The sequence below is a fragment of the Budorcas taxicolor genome, chromosome 1 (assembly GCF_023091745.1).
Source record: "Budorcas taxicolor isolate Tak-1 chromosome 1, Takin1.1, whole genome shotgun sequence".
NCBI lineage: Eukaryota > Metazoa > Chordata > Mammalia > Artiodactyla > Bovidae > Budorcas > Budorcas taxicolor.
The window spans coordinates 210,150,203-210,166,434 of NC_068910.1; the positions used below are offsets into that span (position 1 = coordinate 210,150,203).

Sequence of the window (16,232 nt, forward strand, 5' to 3'; positions counted from 1 at the left end):
TTTGGAAGTGTTCCCTTCTTTATCTTTTGGATGGATCTTAATTTTAGATACATTATATGTCAACCAAAAGTATTTGGTTCTGAGGATGTTATATTCTGTTTTCTCATGAATTCACTTTTATTTTGTTCTTTTAAAAAATATTTTTTTACATGTTGAAAAAATTACCTTTATTATTTCTATCTTTGTGTTTTGTCAAATTCTAAGAACGCTCAAACTACTGCACAATTGCACTCATGTCACACACTAGTAAAGTAATGCTCAAAATTCTCCAAACCAGGCTTCAGCAATACGTGAACCGTGAACTTCCAGATGTTCAAGCTGGTTTTACAAAAGGCAGAGAAACCAGAGATCAAATTGCCAACATCTGCTGGATCATTGAAAAGCAAGAGAGTTCCAGAAAAACATCTAATTCTGCATTATTGACTATGCCAAAGCCTTCGACTGTGTGGATCACAATAAACTGTGGAAAATTCTTAAAGAAATGGGAATACCAGACCATCTGACCTGTCTCTTGAGAAACCTGTATGCAGGTGAGGAAGCAACAGTTAGAACTGGACATGGAACAACAGACTGGTTCCAAAAAGGAAAAGGAGCACGTCAAGGCTGTATATTGTCACCCTGCTTATTTAACTTCTATCCAGAGTACATCATGAGAAACACTGGGCTGGAAGAAGCACAAGCTGGAATCAAGATTGCCGGGAGAAATATCAATAACCTCAGATATGCAGATGACATCACCTGTATGGCAGAAAGTGAAGAGGAGCTAAAAAGCCTCTTGATGAAAGTGAAAGAGGAGAGTGAAAAAGTTGGGCTTAAAGCTCAACATTCAGAAAACGAAGATCATGGCATCCGGTCCCATCACTTCATGGGAAATAGATGGGGAAACAGTGGAAACAGTGTCAGACTTTATTTTTTTGGGCTCCAAAATCACTGCAGATGGTGACTGCAGCCATGAAATTAAAAGATGCTTACTCCTTGGAAGGAGGGTTATGACCAACCTAGATAGCACATTAAAAAGCAGAGACAATACTTTGCCAACAAAGGTGTGTTTAGTCAAGGCTATGGTTTTTCCTGTGGTCATGTATGGATGTGAGAGTTGGACTGTGAAGAAGGCTGAGTGCTGAAGAATTGATGCTTTTGAACTGTGGTGTTGGAGAAGACTCTTGAGAGTCCCTTGGACTGCAAGGAGATCCAACCAGTCCATCCTAAAGGAAATCAGTCCTAGGTGTTCATTGGAAGGACTGATGTTGAAGCTGAAACTCCAGTACTTTGGCCACCTCATGCGAAGAGTTAACACATTGGAGAAGACCCTGATGCTGGGAGGGATTGAGGGCAGGAGGAGAAGGGAATGACAGAAGATGAGATGGCTGGATGGCATCACCGACTTGATGGACATGAGTTTGAGTGAACTCTGGGAGTTGGTGATGGACAGGGAGGGCTGGCGTGCTGCAATTCATGGGGTCGCAAAGAGTCGGACACGACTGAGCTACTGAACTGAACTGAAAAAGGTTTTAAAATGCACAAGGAAAACCAATGGCCTGGTCTCTTTAGTGGTTAGCCTGCCATTAAATGGTCTAAAAATAAATACTAGTGAGATAGTCTTACACTATTGAGTTCACCGATTTAAATTGCACAGTTCAGCAATTTTAGTATGTTCAGAAGTTGTGCAGCCATCACTCACTCGATTTTAGAACATGTTCATCTCCCAAGATGAACCTGTGCCCAGCCCCGGCACCCGCTGACTGACTTTCCGCCCCTTCTAGAAGGTTCATATCAGTGAATCATTTGATGTGTAGCCTTCTCCTGTCTGGCCCCACCGTGGTGGTTTCCAGGTTCACGTGTGTTGTGTGTGAGTAATGCGTAGTGTTTCTTGTGGGGTTAGACAGCCTTGGACTTAGTCATGTTTCATCACTAGAGGTCTTGGCAGTGGAGGGGTCGTCTGGGGCTGTGGCAGAGGGCAGAGCCTGGCCAGGAAGTTTCCTGATGGAGGAGCTGAAGTCACGGCCCTGGGTTGGGCTTTGGTCATTTGGGGCCCCCAGAACGAGTTCCAGGTTTTGTGCATGTGGGGGCTGTCTCCCCAGGAAGAGGGATTTGTCATCTTCACGTGTTTCTCACGGGGCTTCCCAAACCTTATCCAGAGACTTCTGCTAAATCTCTTTATTTTTTTCCTTTGATTAATTTTTTTAACGTATGATAACATAGTTACTTAAAAAATAAATACAAAGTGTTTTCCAAGTTAAATTATTAACTGTCCTTTACAATGTACCTTGATATGTATTTTTTTATTAAGAACTATGTTGTCGTTTTGGTGTTATTTTTACTTCAGGCAGTTAACTTGATCCAGATTCTGAGGTTTTTTTCTGGCCATAATGGCCCAGGCTTCTTATAGTTACTTCAGGGCCAATTTCTTTCTTTTTTTTTTTTTAAAACAAATCAGCAGGTCCCTCGGTTATGTTCCTTTTTCCTCATTTGGAAAATCAATAAAGACTGCCATTTCCTGAGGAGGTGATGCTGGGGAGGGATTGGGAGGTGCTGGGTAGAAAATAGGCCCAGCCCATGTGCTGGCCTGAGTTGGGGCGGGCCAGGCCTGCACCTTCTCTGCTTGGTCCTGTCCAGTCCTGCCCGGTCCTGTCCAGTCCTGCCCGGTCCTGTCCAGTCCTGCCTGGCTGTCTTTGGTTCCCTGGAGCCCACCTCCCTATGATTCCTCCCTTGGGCACTGGTCCCGGGCACCAGGCAGGAAGTGGCCTCGTTCCTCCACAGTGGAGGGCAGGTCACAAGGGGGGTGGCAGAGAGCCTCATGACCCAGACCAGCCTCTTGTTGCTGGGGCACCTGCAGAGGGGTGCTCCGGCTGTGGTTCCCCCGCTACCGTCACTCCCATGTGCGTCCCATCCTGGGCCCTGTCTGGGTCCTCGAGGCCTGCCATGCAGCTTGTCTGGGGCAGGGCCATCATCCCCTGACTCCTCCCCCGACTCAGCGTGGTGCCCAGAGTCTCTGCCTAGAGCACGTCCTGGTTGGTTCGGGCCGGGAGGGCAGCCTCCCTGCTGCACCCTGGGCCCCGTCTCTGCCCTGGGCCATGTGTGAGGTTGCTTCCTCGCCCACAGCGGGAGCTGGAGCTGCAGCGCCAGCGGGATGAGCACAAGATCCAGCAGCTGCAGCGGACCGTGCAGGAGCTGCAGGCACGGGTGGCGCTGCCAAGCGCGGAGCCAGAGCGCCTCCGTGAGCAGCAGCGGGGCCTGGAGAAGGTGCGGCAGCAGCTGCTCTGCGCCGCGGGGCTTCTCACCAGCTTCATCAACCAGACGGTGGACAGGTAAGTGGCTCAGGGCCCGCCCCCTGCTGCCTAGCACCTGTGGTGCCAAGAAAATCCTGCATTTGGGGCATGCCTTTGATTGAGGTCCAGGTTTTAATGAGACAGACTCTTTCTCATGCCACATGTGTGGATAAATTCGTCCACAGTGTTCTCTTGAAAGATGACCACAAGATATGGGTTTGCCATCTAACATGACAGACGATTGGGTCTCTCCATGCCCCTTTACAAGCGCTCCCCGCCCAGAGGGTCCGGCCCAAGCCCAGGGCTCCAGGGTGGGTGGTGCCCTGTGTCTGTGCAGGGTCTGTCTTGCCTGAGGCCCTGGGGCCGCTACGCCTGGGACTGGGATGCCTCTGCCTTGTCGAGGACCCGAGACCCTGCTGTTTGGTGGGAAAGAGCATTTATTTGCCCTTTTCTGAGCACACAAAAGCTCAGCCACTACAGCCCCTCTCCTGTAATTGAGTTTAGTTATTGGAGCAGAGAAGTCTCGCTTAGAATAGCTGACCATCTCTGAGTAGCCCAGAGTCCCAGCAGAGAGCAGCAGAGGGAGAAGGACACACTGAGGGAGCCTCAGAGGTCAGTGGTCAGTGGCCGGAGGTTTCTGGCTTCACAGACCACCCACGCCGCACAGTATCCTGGCTGCCACAGTCACTGCAGAGCACCCTGGGTGCTGTGCGGAGTACCTGCCTAGCTTTGGGTGTCTGCCACTGGGAGCTGTGTGCAGCGGCTGAGTGTCTGTGTTCTTCTCCAGGACGATCAGTGATTGGACGTCGTCAAACGAGAAGGCAGTGGCGTCTTTGCTGCACACACTGGAGACACTGAAGTCTGAATTGGGCACGTCCAGCTCCTGCCGGGTGAGACCAGCTTTCTTGTTCACTGTGACCAGTCCTGCCTACCCCCATCAGCCTGTTTTATGGTTGGCTGAGGGCACTGTCCATGGTGCCCACGGTGGCCCTGGTCTGTCCTGCTCTGTGGCTGATGGCCCTGCACTTGTGCTGCGACCCTGGGCTGAAATCGAGTTGCCCATCGGCTCTGTAGGGGGCCCTTCAGGAGTCCTGACTGCTGCTCTGAATTCCTGACAGAGTTCTGGGACAGGGAGGACAGCCGGAGGGCTGACCTGCCATGCCCACTGGCCTGGAAAGAATGAGCCTGTCCTGGGGGGCCCTTGGGGATGAGCACGCTCTTCCCACTGCCCTTCACGCGCCACCCCTGACAGAGGCGCTGTCGGAGCCGGTTGTGTTTCCTAACACGCTTCCTGGGCTGATGCCCAAAAGAATGTGACTTGATGCACTCTGCCCAGCCCCTTAGGCTTGCCACCAAATGCAAATATGTTTAAAGTTAAAATCCCTGGAAATAGCCAGCAGTGCAAGTCACGAGTAGCATGCATGCCTTTTAACTAAACACTTTCAGATGCTGATCTTGTTTTCTCCTCAAGAAGAAAACAGCAGCGGAGCTGCAGATCCAGCTGGTGGACGTCCTGCTGAAGGACAACGAGTCGCTGAGCAGAGCGCTCAGCACAGTGACGCGGGAGAAGGCGGAGCTGTGCAAGGCCTTATCACGGCTGGAAAGGACACACCGGGCCCCGAGGACCTTGCAGGAGGGCTGCACTCGCAAGGTACGCTCCAGGGGCCCCGGAGGCCTCGGCAGCCCAGCACGCTGGCTCTGTGCACAGACAGTGATGTGTGAACACCCACGTGACCCTCCTCAGGAGGTGGCGTCTGGTACCTGCTCATGGAAAGAAATTTCGACCAAGAATTGAATAATCGGATGAATTTTATTAGAGTTTTATTTGACTTTAGTGAAAATAATAGATAATTTTTCTGGTTGTGTCATTTGATAGATGCTTTCTCAGGAATGCCTTGTTTTTTTTCTTTTTTATATTTAGGTTTCCTGTGGGCAATTTGGTTTTATTACTTTTTTTTTTTTTTTTTTTTTAAAAAAACAATGGAAATGTTTCCAAATTATTTTAAAATTTACCTTCGGTTCACTCTGCCTTAGTAGTGTGATGGACGTCTCTAAGTGGGATCACGAGGCTGGGGCCTTTGAGGGGCCGTTCGCTTCTTCTGGAAAGCACTGAAGGTCCATCAGGTGGAGCGTCCACAGCTCAGTCCCATCCATTATTGAGCGGCTCTCCCTGGCACAAACGTGCCTCAGCTTATGAGTGTGGGCACAGGTTCCTTTCTCTGTGTAAATACCCAGCTGGGGCATTGCTGTGTCCAATGGTCACTGTGTGTTCACTGTCCAGAGCTTTCCAGAACGGCTGCATTTCAGTGAGGGTTCCAGCTTCTCTGCATCTTTGCGTTTAGTGTTTTACCTGTCATCTCAGCAGAGTGCTGATAGATGTGACCTGGTGTCTGAGGATCTTCTTTGGAGAAGTGTCCGTTAAAGTCTTTTGCCTCTTCTTCAGTTGGATCATTTGTTTTCTTATTGTTGAGTTTTGAGAGTTCTTTATATGGTCTGGATATAGCTCCTTTGTTAGAAATATAATTTGCACATATTTTCTCCCCATCTGAGTTTGTTCTCCTGTGTTGTGTCCTTTGCAGAACAAAAGCCTTTAATTTTGATGCAGTCCTCTTATCAGTTTGTTCTCGTGTGGGTCCTGCCAAGAGTCATAGACTTGTTCTTTTTTATGTTTAGGTCCATGATCTGTTTGCATTTCGTTTTGTTTCGGTTTGAGGGTAGGTAGAAGCCTGTGTTACACCTGTTGATATCTGAGACTCCCACACACTCTGTCGACAAGATTCTCCTCTCTGCCTGAGTTGTCCTTGTACCTGTGTCCAAAGTCATCCAACAATATTTGTGTCTTTATGTCTGGATTCTTAGTTCTGTCCCACTGGTCTATATGTTTGTTCTTCATGAGCTGCCTGATTAACGTAGATTTATATTATGTAGAAAAGGCAGAGGAACCAAAGATCAAACTGCCAACATCATTGGATCATAGAAAAAGCAAGAGAATTCCAAAAAAAAATCTGCTTGTATTTTATTGACTACACCAAAGCCTTTGACTGTGTGGATCACAACAAACTGTGGAAAATTCTTAAAGAGCTAGGAATACCAGTCCACCTTACCTGCCTCCTAAGAAATCTGTGCTGGTCAGGAAGCAACAGTTAGAACTGGACATTGGACAATAGACTTGTTCCAAATTGGGAAAGGAGTACGTCAAGGCTTTATGTTGTCACCCTGCTTATTTGCATGCAGAGTACATCATGCAAAATACGGGGCTGGATGAAGCACAAGCTGGAGTCAAGATTGCAGGGAGAAATATCAATAACTTCAGATATGCAGATGATACCACCCTTATGGCAGAAAGTGAAGAGGAACTAAAGAGCCTCTTGATGAAAATGAAAGAGGAGAGTGAAAAAGCTGGCTTAAAACTCAACATTCAGAAAACTAAGGTCGTGGCATTTGGTCCCATCACTTCATGGCAAAAAGATGGAGAAACAACGGAAACAGTGAGAGACTTTATTTTCAGTTCAATCGCTCAGTCGTGTCCGACTCTTTGCGATCCCATGAATTGCAGCACGCCAGGCCTCCCTGTTCGTCGCCCACTCCCAGAGTTCACTCAAACTCATGTCCATTGAGTCAGTGATGCCATCCAGCCATCTCATCCTCTGTCGTCCCCTTCTCCTCCTGCCCCCAATCCCTCCCAGCATCAGGGTCTTTTCCAGTGAGTCAACTCTTCACATCAGGTGGCCAAAGTATTGGAGTTTCAGCTTCAGCATCAGTCTTTCCAATGAACACCCAGGACTGATCTCCTTTAGAATGGACTGGTTGGATCTCCTTGCATGGGGGACTCCAAAGTCACTGCAGATAGTGACTGCAGCCATGAAATTAAAAGATGCTTGTTCTTTGGAAGAAAAACTATGACCAACCTAGACAGTATATTGAAAAGCAGAGACATTATTTTGCCAACAAAGGTCCGTCTAGTCAAAGCTATGGTTTTTCCTGTAGTATGTATGGACGTGAGAGTTGGACCATAAAGAAAGCGGAGTGCTAAAGAATTGATGCTTTTGAACTGTGGTGTTGGAGAAGACTCTTGAGAGTCCCTCGGATTGCAAGGAGATCCAACCAGTCAATCCTAAATGGCCACCTGATGTGAAGAACTGACTCATTGGAAAAGACCCTGATGCTGGGGAAGATTGAAGGCAGGAGGAGAAGGGGATAACAGAGGATGAGAGGGTTGGATGGCATCACCGACTTGATGGACATAAGTTTGAGCAAGCTCCGTGAGTTGGTGATGGACAGGGAAGCCTGGTGCGTGCCATGGGGTCACAAAGAGTTGGACACAACTGAGCGACGGGACTGAACTGACTGATATCATGGCCAGGTGGTGGAATGCTCCATTTGTTTCCTCTTTTTCAAATGACTTGGTTCGGCTAGTTCCTCTGTTCTTCCATATAAATTTTAGAATCTTGCTGGTTGTTTTGACTGGTATTGCATTCTGTACATCAATGTGGGAAGAATTAGAAAGGTAAATGGTACATCCACTTTGGAAAACAGCCGAGCAGTTCCTCAAAATAGATGAGGCTGCTGTCTTCTTGCCTCTAGGGCTTCCCTCGGGAGAAATGAAAATACAAATATGTCCACATGGAAACTTGTGCACAAGCTTTCTTATTGCCATTATTCATCCTTCCAAATGTGGGAATAATCCAAAAGCTCATTAATTGATAAATGTGTGAGTAAAATGTGGTATATCAGTAAATGGGGGCTTCCCTGGTAGCTCACTGATTAAAAAATCCACCTGTAATGCAGGAGACCCTGGTTCGATTCCTGGGTTGGGAAGATTCCCTAAAGAAGGGATTGGCTACCCACTCCAGTATTCTTGGGCTTCCGTGGTGGCTCGGATGGTAAAGAATCTGCCTGCAGTGCAGGAGACCTGGGTTTGATCCCTGGGTTGGGAAGATCCCCTGGAAGAGGGCATGGCAACCCATTTCAGTATTCTTGCCTGGAGAATCCCCATGGACAGAGGAGCCTAGCGGGCTGCAGTCCATGGGGTCGCAAAGAGTTGGACACAACTGAGCGACTAAGGACAGCACACAACACATATCTATAAATGGAGTATTATTTGGCAATAAATAGAAATAAAGGACTGGTGAGTGCTACAGTGTGGGTAAGCTTTGAAACATTATGAAAGGTGAAAGAAGCCAGTTCCCAGAGATGACAATAATGTGTAGGCTCCATTGGTATGAAATACCCAGAACAGACAGTCTCAGGGGCAGGATCGTGGCTTAGTTGCTGGAGGGAGGCAGTGGGGAGTGAGTGCTGAGGGCACACGGCTCTGGGTGATGAAACTGGGAAGCAGAGATGGTTGCACAACCTGAGGAATACACCAGAGCCAGTTCAGTTTCACACTTTGCATGCTAAGTCGCTTCAGTCATGTCTGACTCTTTGTGACCCCGTGGACTGTATCCCGACAGGCTCCTCTGTCCATGGGATTCTCCAGGCAAGAATACTGGAGTGGGTGGCCATGCCTCGTCCAGAGCACCTTCCCGACCTGGGGATCGGACCTGTGTCTCTTAGATCTCTTGCATTGGCAGCCGGGTTCTTTACCGCTAGCGCCAGTTCAGTTTCTCCCTTTAAAAGGGTAAATTTTATATTTTGTGAGTTACGAAGCAAATTTTTTATTAAACATTTGGGCAGAATTGACATCTGTAACTGTACTTGAACTGTCTTGAATCTTCCCATCTGTGTACTTTCATGTCCATGCATTCAGGTCTTTTAAAATTCTTTTCCTAAATGTGTTGTAGCCGTCAGCCTGCAGATCCTGTACACACTAGGGCAGGTTTTTACATAAAGAGCTCATTTTCAGCGGGCTGTTGTACATGGCACTTTTCAGGCTTTCTGTTTTCCGGGTTTTTGTGGCTGGTGTGCAGAAGCGTGACTGATGTTCACAGACCCGCCTCGTGTCCTACAGTCTTCCAAGCCTTACTTTTTGGGCCCAGGAGCCTCTCTGTCGGATCTGCTACCTGGGCGATCTTGTCACATGCACATGGGGGCTGTTTCCTTCTTTCTTCTTGGCATGGCTGTGATTTCCTGTCCTTGCCCCCTGCTGGGCTGGAGAGGACACCCAGCCCCATCCCATCCCAGGTGGAGCCTGCTTTCCCGTGGAGGACGATGCCCTGGGTCAGTTTGAAGAGGCTCCCTCCAGTTCCTGGTTTGCTGGGACTTTTGCCATGAGTGGATGTCCGACTCTGTCGTGCTTTTTCTTCTCCTGTTGGTGGGATAGTTTGGTCTTGTTTAGTCTCTGAATATGGTGAAGTCCATTGACTGTTGAGTGTGGACTCTCTCCTTGTTCCAGGAAAACCCGACCGGGTCACGATGTATTTTTCTCTCCGTGTGCTGCTGCGTCTGTTTGCTTACATGTTGTTGTGCGTTTCTGTGTCTGATTTCAGGAGGGATATTAATCTGGACAGGTTTTTTGTTGTCTCTGGTTTGAGCCTTATTAACGAGCTGGGACGTTCTCCCTCCTCTTGCTTCTGGAAGAGAGTATGCAGAGCTGGTGGGTTTTCTTTAAATGTTGGGTAAGTGCACCGCCTGTGCCTAGTGTCTTCTCTTTAGGAAGGTTTTAATGATGTGCGTGCTTATTTCTGGTGCTGCCGGGCAGAGTGTCCTGTCGAGGCTGGGCAAGTCCTGGCGGCGTGGAGTCTATCTTTCAGTTCTGTCCGGTTCCACTCTGTTGGTGTGAAGCTCTGTGGAAGGCAGAGCCCTCTGTGCTGGTGACGTGGGGCCCACCCACAAGCAGACCCACGGCTCTGCTTCTTGGCAGGAGGGGTTATAAGGCGAGGGCTGCCGTGGGCAGAGTGCCTGGCTCTCTGCCCCTCTGGCTGCTGCTTGGAGTGTGTTTTGAGGCTTCTTATTCAGAGCACCCTGGGTGGACTAAAGGCATGGTCTCCTGGGATGCTTTTGTCTCTCCTGTGGAAGTTAGCCAATCAGGGAATGAAAGGAATGAGTGAGTCAGAGGTGGCTGGGGGCAAACTGACATGGGCGTCTCCTTCCTGTCAAGGTGGCCTCTGTCCCTGAAGTGTCTCTTTCCAGGGAGGCCAGGTTGTGTTAGAACCTTGAGCATGGTCTCTGCCTTCTGCCCAGCCGGGAGGTGGCACAGCTCAGTACCCGCCTCCTCCTGGTACTGCCCTGCATGGTGGGCCATGGCCAGGCTGCCTTGAAGGCCACTGATCATATGCCCCTGGGCAACAGGCAGCTCCTGGTTGTTGTGGGTGGCCGCCTTGACCCTCCCTGCACGGTCCTCCTTCTGTTTATGTGTCCCCTCTGGAGCTGCGGGGTGCTCGGCACAGCAAGGTGTCAGGCCGTGCCGCCAGTGTGGGATCCCATCTTCACGATGTCCCCTCTTGACGGCACGGCCCCCGAGGTGTCCAGGGTGTGTGGTCCCCCAGGGCTGGGACAGAGCCAGCTGTCTGCAGCTGCCGGGAGTTGGCCTGTCCAGGGAGGATGAGTGTGTCTAGTAGGCTTACAGCTTCGAAGTCTCAAATGTTGAGGGTTTTTAAATACAGATGTGCCTTAGTGCAACCATGCTTCAGTACATGGTGGGTCATAACCACCTCTGAGTGTTAATGGTCTGTTAATAATCACGTGACAGTCTGGGCACCACTGACAAGAGGCTGAAGTGGGACCCAGGTGGCCGGCACCTGCCCCAGCCCCGCCGTGTCCAGAGGGCATGTGTGGGGGATGGCTCGGGGCTGGGAGCAGTCCCCACTGTGCTGTCAGACACTTTTCTCGAGATGCTCTGCCGGGAGAATGACTGTGTAGACACCCCATCTGTGGTCCTTGCAGAGGTCAGACAGGTCTGCCTGGAAGCAGGACAAGATGGTCTCACCAGGCTCAGCACGACACCCAGACCCAGCACTGGACGCCGGTGCCTGCAGTGCCAAGGTGAGCGCGAGCCCGCGGGCAGTGTTAAGTGTGGGGACGCCATCTCCTGGCCGCTCCTGACTTGTTCATGTTTTTAGGCACGTTTTAAGTTCACGACAGCATTGAAGGGAAATTACAGAGATTTCCCACCCCCAGCCCCCAAACACTTATCCACTTCCCCGAGATGGTGCATGTGTTGCAGTTGATAGACCCACGTTGTCATCACGTGGGGGCCACTCTTGGGGCTATATTTGCTGTGGGTTTGATGAGTATAAGACCACATGTGTAAGACAACATGTATTCCCCACGCCAGTGTCATGCAGAGTGTTCTTACCGCTTTACAGAGCCTCCAGGCTCCACCCGTGGTGCCTCTTAAGATCCTGGGTTGGGGTGAAACCCCTGATGCCTTGAATCTCAGGGCATCGTGTCTGCAGCCTGAGAAAACCCTTGGCCTGCAGTTCACGCAGCGTTTCTGACCATGAGGCCCAAGTGTCAGGATAGGATGCCGACTTCTGCCTGTGACCTCAGAATTCCCACAGCCTCCCCTCCCTGGATGCCTGTGGGCCTGGGAGCGGAGCTCCACCTGCCCCTAGTCTGGCCCACGCTTGGTGGTTGATTCCTGGGGCCCTTGGGCTCCTCCAGTGCTGGCAAAGCAACATCTGCTCTGCGTTTTGTCTGATAAACCAGATGGAACTCTGAACAGCAAGGTTGGTTCTGGTCACAGATGTCATGGGAGCCAACCCCTGTGATAATTTCTGAGGAGAAAGTCTGGTTCTTCTAAAGCACCTGGTGCAACAGCTCTGCTGTGGAGACTTCTGAGGAGGTCTTTGTCCTGTGACCAAGTTTCACTGTTTTTTTTCTTTTAGATGGAAAAGTTGTACCTGCGTTATTTGAGAGCAGAGAGCTTTAGAAAAGCCCTGATTTATCAGAAGAAGTACCTTCTGCTGCTCATCGGTGGCTTCCAGGACTCTGAACAGGAAACCCTGTCCATGATCGCCCACTTGGGGGTGTTCCCTTCCAAAGCAGACAAGAAGGCAGCGGAGTCCCGCCCCTTCACCAGGTTCCGCACGGCCGTCAGGGTGGTGATCGCCGTCCTAAGGTACTGCCTGTCTGCTGGTGTGAGGTCCTTTGGTCTTTTAAACTCTACAGTTGTTTCCTCTTTTAAGATGAATGACATTTGAGGCCTTAAAATGTAAACGACCTTTATCTTCTGGAAACCACGCTGTGCAGAGCTACACCTTCTGAGACAGAAGGGTGTAAGGCTGCCTTTTTATTATAAAACTAAGCCTTCCTCTTAACGGGGCTCTTGTGATGACAGTCTGATCATGGTTAAAACTGTATTTTGCTTCTTTGCATTTCAGTTTCTTATATTTTAGTCAAATCTGTGTTACATGAAGGTCGCCATGTGCACAGGAAGACATGCCCTCCCCCTGCCCCCAGGTGGCATGTTCCAGCCCTCCCTGTAGACAAGCTCTGAGCCTGCGCTGTGGGCAGGGGGTGCCCCTGCCTCTGAGTGTCCACCTACCTGGCCCTGCCCAGCCTCCAGTGTGTGTGCAGGAGGCACTTTTAGAGTGAGGTGGAGTCCCTGGTGTGACGACAAGAAATTTTGACTGTTTCACAATGAACAGTGATGAAAATCTATTTCATTTTATAATTTTAATATCTGCTGTATCTCTAAAAACGTCTGTTCTACTAAGAACTGTACATCTGTGTCTGCTCTGTGTTGCCCACGGAGGTGCCTCTTCCAGGCCACACTCACCTGTCTGCAAGAACAGGTGCCATGGGGTGAGCGGGGCACCCTGGCTCTTTCCTGGACTGTATGCAAAGGTCAGGGGGTCCCAAGGCCCTCGAGATGCAGCGCCCCAGCCGGTTCAGCTGCACACCTACTGGGAGCCCCCCGTGGGGGTGGGCACTTCCCTCTGCGTTCTTCTGAAGGCAGACCGTCCACCCACCTGACTGTCACTCTGAAACCCATCTGTCCTGTATTTTTGGAGAGCCCACCCTGGGCCAGAAAGAAGGTCACATGTGGGTGGGGGTGGCCAGATGGTCCGTCTTTTGGTCAATACACAGCGGTGCCTTGCAGCCTTGGGACCCAGCAGCAGCAGTGCTGTCGGGGCGCTGCCAGGGGTCATCGAGGAGAGGGGTCTCGGGGCCCCCACACCGCTTGACCTCTGGTCCCCATGAATGGAGCGATGCATAGAGAGCAAGAGGCCATTGAGCCAGACAGACCTCAAGCTGGCCGGGCTGGGAACTGAGAGCGGGGCTGGGAGCACAGGGCGGGGCGGGGCTGTGATTGGAAGGGCTGGGCGTGGGGCAGGGCCTGGGAAGGTGCTGGCGACTGCCTGGGTGGGGCTGGGGGGTGGGGCCTGTGGAGGTACTGCCAGGGTGGGGGCTGTGCTCACACTACAGGGTCTGCTGCTGCTAAGTCACGTCAGTCGTGTCCGACTCTGTGCGACCCCATAGACGGCAGCCCACCAGGCTCCCATCCCTGGGATTCTCCAGGCAAGAGTACTGGAATAGGTTGCCATTTCCTTCTCCAGTGCATGAAAGTGAAGTCGCTCAGTCATGTCTGACTCTTCGAGACCCCATGGACTGTAGCCTACCAGGCTCCTCCGTCCATGGGATTTTCCAGGCAAGAGTACTGGAGTGGGGTGCCATTGCCTTCTCCGACTACAGGGTCTGGTCAGGGCTAAATGTTCTTGGTTATTTACACCCTGACTTTGCTCTGGTTTTCAGTGTTTTTCTTCCTTTTTTGTAGGTTACGCTTTTTGGTTAAGAAGTGGCAACAAGTAGATGGCAGAGGAGCCCTAGTCCCAGGCCAAGCGCTGCGCCCAGGTACCTCTGACCCCACATGTTTCAGTAGCGGGGTTCCTTCTCAGTGCCAGGTGGGAAGACACAAAGCATAGTGAGAAACCAGCGACTCAGCCAGTACACTTGTCAGGAGGTGCAGGGATTTTGAAGGAAAATGGTTTTTATTTGGGCAACAAACACAGGTTTGTATAGTTAGTATCTATGAAGAAAGCGGTTCAGAGGAGCATAGCAATGACTGAAGGATACAGAAATGCTGAATGTATTGACTGATAGTTTATTTTCAATAAAAAGTCTTTCTATTCCTTAAATGGAGTGAAGTTCTGCTTCACTCAGGGAGCGTGGCTGCGTCCTTTGTTTCAGTCCCGTCCAGTCTGCGGTTGTCCGCTACCATATCTGACCAGCCAGGCCCGGGTGTAGCCAAGCCACCTGGGCCATCTGCAGTGGTCAGTGCCCTACACGGCCACTGGGCTTCCCTAGTGGTGCCCGTCAGCTTAGACTTCCACGTGTGAATCCTCACATCTTGAAGTCAGAAGGCTTCAAGGTTCTTCAGGAGGTTTCCCCACACCCCCTACCTCTGATGAACCTGATGGCCTCCAGGGTTTCTGCGTCTCACTCCTCAGAGCTGGGTGTGGGAGATCCACCTCAGGCCACTCAGCGCCCTCCTCTCTCCATCGGGGTGCTGAGCCCTCCTCCAGGATACTGCCCACCCAGATGCAGATGGTCAGGGTCTGCCTTTGCAGGAGCAAAACACAGGTGCTCAAAACTCAGTTTCCTTCTTGAGATTTTTTTAATACAGTTCTTATAATGAATACTTTTTAAATGTCTTGAAATTGTCATGCAGGCTCTTAAAAGCTTGTAAATTTTAAATTTTGGTGGATGAGCCTTTACTAAAATGCATTTTTTCTCTTTCCTTAATCCCTTTTGTTAAATATTAACAAAATTTTTGTTAAATTTTTGTTAAAAGGGATTTTGTTAAATCCCTTTTGTTAAATATTTCTAGGGGAAGGATTCCTGGTACCACGGCGGCAGCAGTCTCCACCTGTCACCCGTGAATCCCCACCCACCCGGGATGTGTCTTCCAGCCAGCCCAGGGACCCTGTGTCAAAAGCATCCCCACGCAGGAGGGAAAGGTGAGCGGAGGAGCCTCAGCTGCTTTTCCACTACGGGGTCCTAGCTGTCGGCAGGGGCAAGTCTGCAGAGAATGGGGCCTTGCACAGAAGTGTTCCGGGGCAGATTTGTGTGGGTGCCCAGGTCCACCTCCAGCGGAAGGGCCCCCAGGCACGTGAACCCCCACACACATGCACACACTCATTCACACACATGGAAGGGTTTGGTGTTAGCTTAATCTCTTTTCTTTGGGATTTGGGGGTTTTCGCATATGTAATATGTCTTTATACTTATGACTTACTTGGCAAGTGAGATGTTAGAGTGATAATGTTAAACATCTGTAAATTATTTGGGGGAATAAGGGTTTTCAATTAGGCCGTGTAGTTAAATGGTAGAGTATAATCCTGTTTACACATTCAAGTGAGGAAAGGTTTCCCTGGTGGCTGGGGTGGTGGGAGCTGTGATTCTGTGAGACCGTGAAGTGCTGCAGCCGTGGGGTCACATGCTGCGGCCTTGATCATCTTCATGATTTGCACCCCAGTTTCCTGACCATGAGATTTCTCAGCCAAGCGCTGCATGTGAGAGAGATGTGATTTCCATTTCCACTTCAGATGGACACATAAGTAGTAGTAATCGTATCCAAATGCTCAAGTATGATTTTACAAGTCATTTATTTCATTCTTTTGACTATGACTTCTCCAGTATTTTGAACCTACCCATGAAGTGGGTAGAAAAGCTCAGTTTGTGTCTGTGGTGTTGGACCTGCACTGGGGGCTCGGGCAGGCGTGCCATCTGCTTTCTCTGCAAGTGCTTTCCTGGGACTCGGAAAGGAGCTCTCAGAGCAAACACGTCCACCTCTGCCCCCAGCTAGCAGGATGAAACATGTTTGCTATCTCGCTTCATGGACTGTGGTTGGTGATGACGCCTCCATTTGAATTGTGTGTTAAGAGTGTGACAATCTTGGGCCTAACTGCCCTGACCGGAGGAGCCAGGCCCACAAGTATGGGCAGCCTGTTGTGCTAGAGGCTGCGTTTCTGCTCATGTGTGTCTCCGCTGAGCATATCCTACCAGTGCATGTAGTCCCTCCGAGAAATGTGTTTTGAAAGTCATGGCCCCAGAGTGAGGCAGAGCGTACAGACACGT

The 16,232-nt window shown here is 50.2% G+C and overlaps 1 protein-coding gene across 7 annotated transcripts in view; it reads left to right on the top strand.

Moving 5' to 3' along the window:
• The window catches only part of PCNT (pericentrin), a 104,100-nt gene that overhangs the window by 86,390 nt on the left and 1,478 nt on the right, over positions 1-16,232 (top strand). For 6 of the 7 annotated variants that reach the window (XM_052641823.1, XM_052641862.1, XM_052641870.1 and 3 more), the window contains 7 exons: positions 3,103-3,308; positions 4,057-4,159; positions 4,741-4,920; positions 11,094-11,192; positions 12,038-12,270; positions 13,930-14,006; positions 14,983-15,112. In XM_052641823.1, the coding sequence (XP_052497783.1) occupies positions 3,103-3,308; positions 4,057-4,159; positions 4,741-4,920; positions 11,094-11,192; positions 12,038-12,270; positions 13,930-14,006; positions 14,983-15,112 (1,028 nt within the window). The remainder of the gene's footprint in view (positions 1-3,102; positions 3,309-4,056; positions 4,160-4,740; positions 4,921-11,093; positions 11,193-12,037; positions 12,271-13,929; positions 14,007-14,982; positions 15,113-16,232) is intronic. The other variant, XM_052641831.1, reaches the window with a different exon arrangement.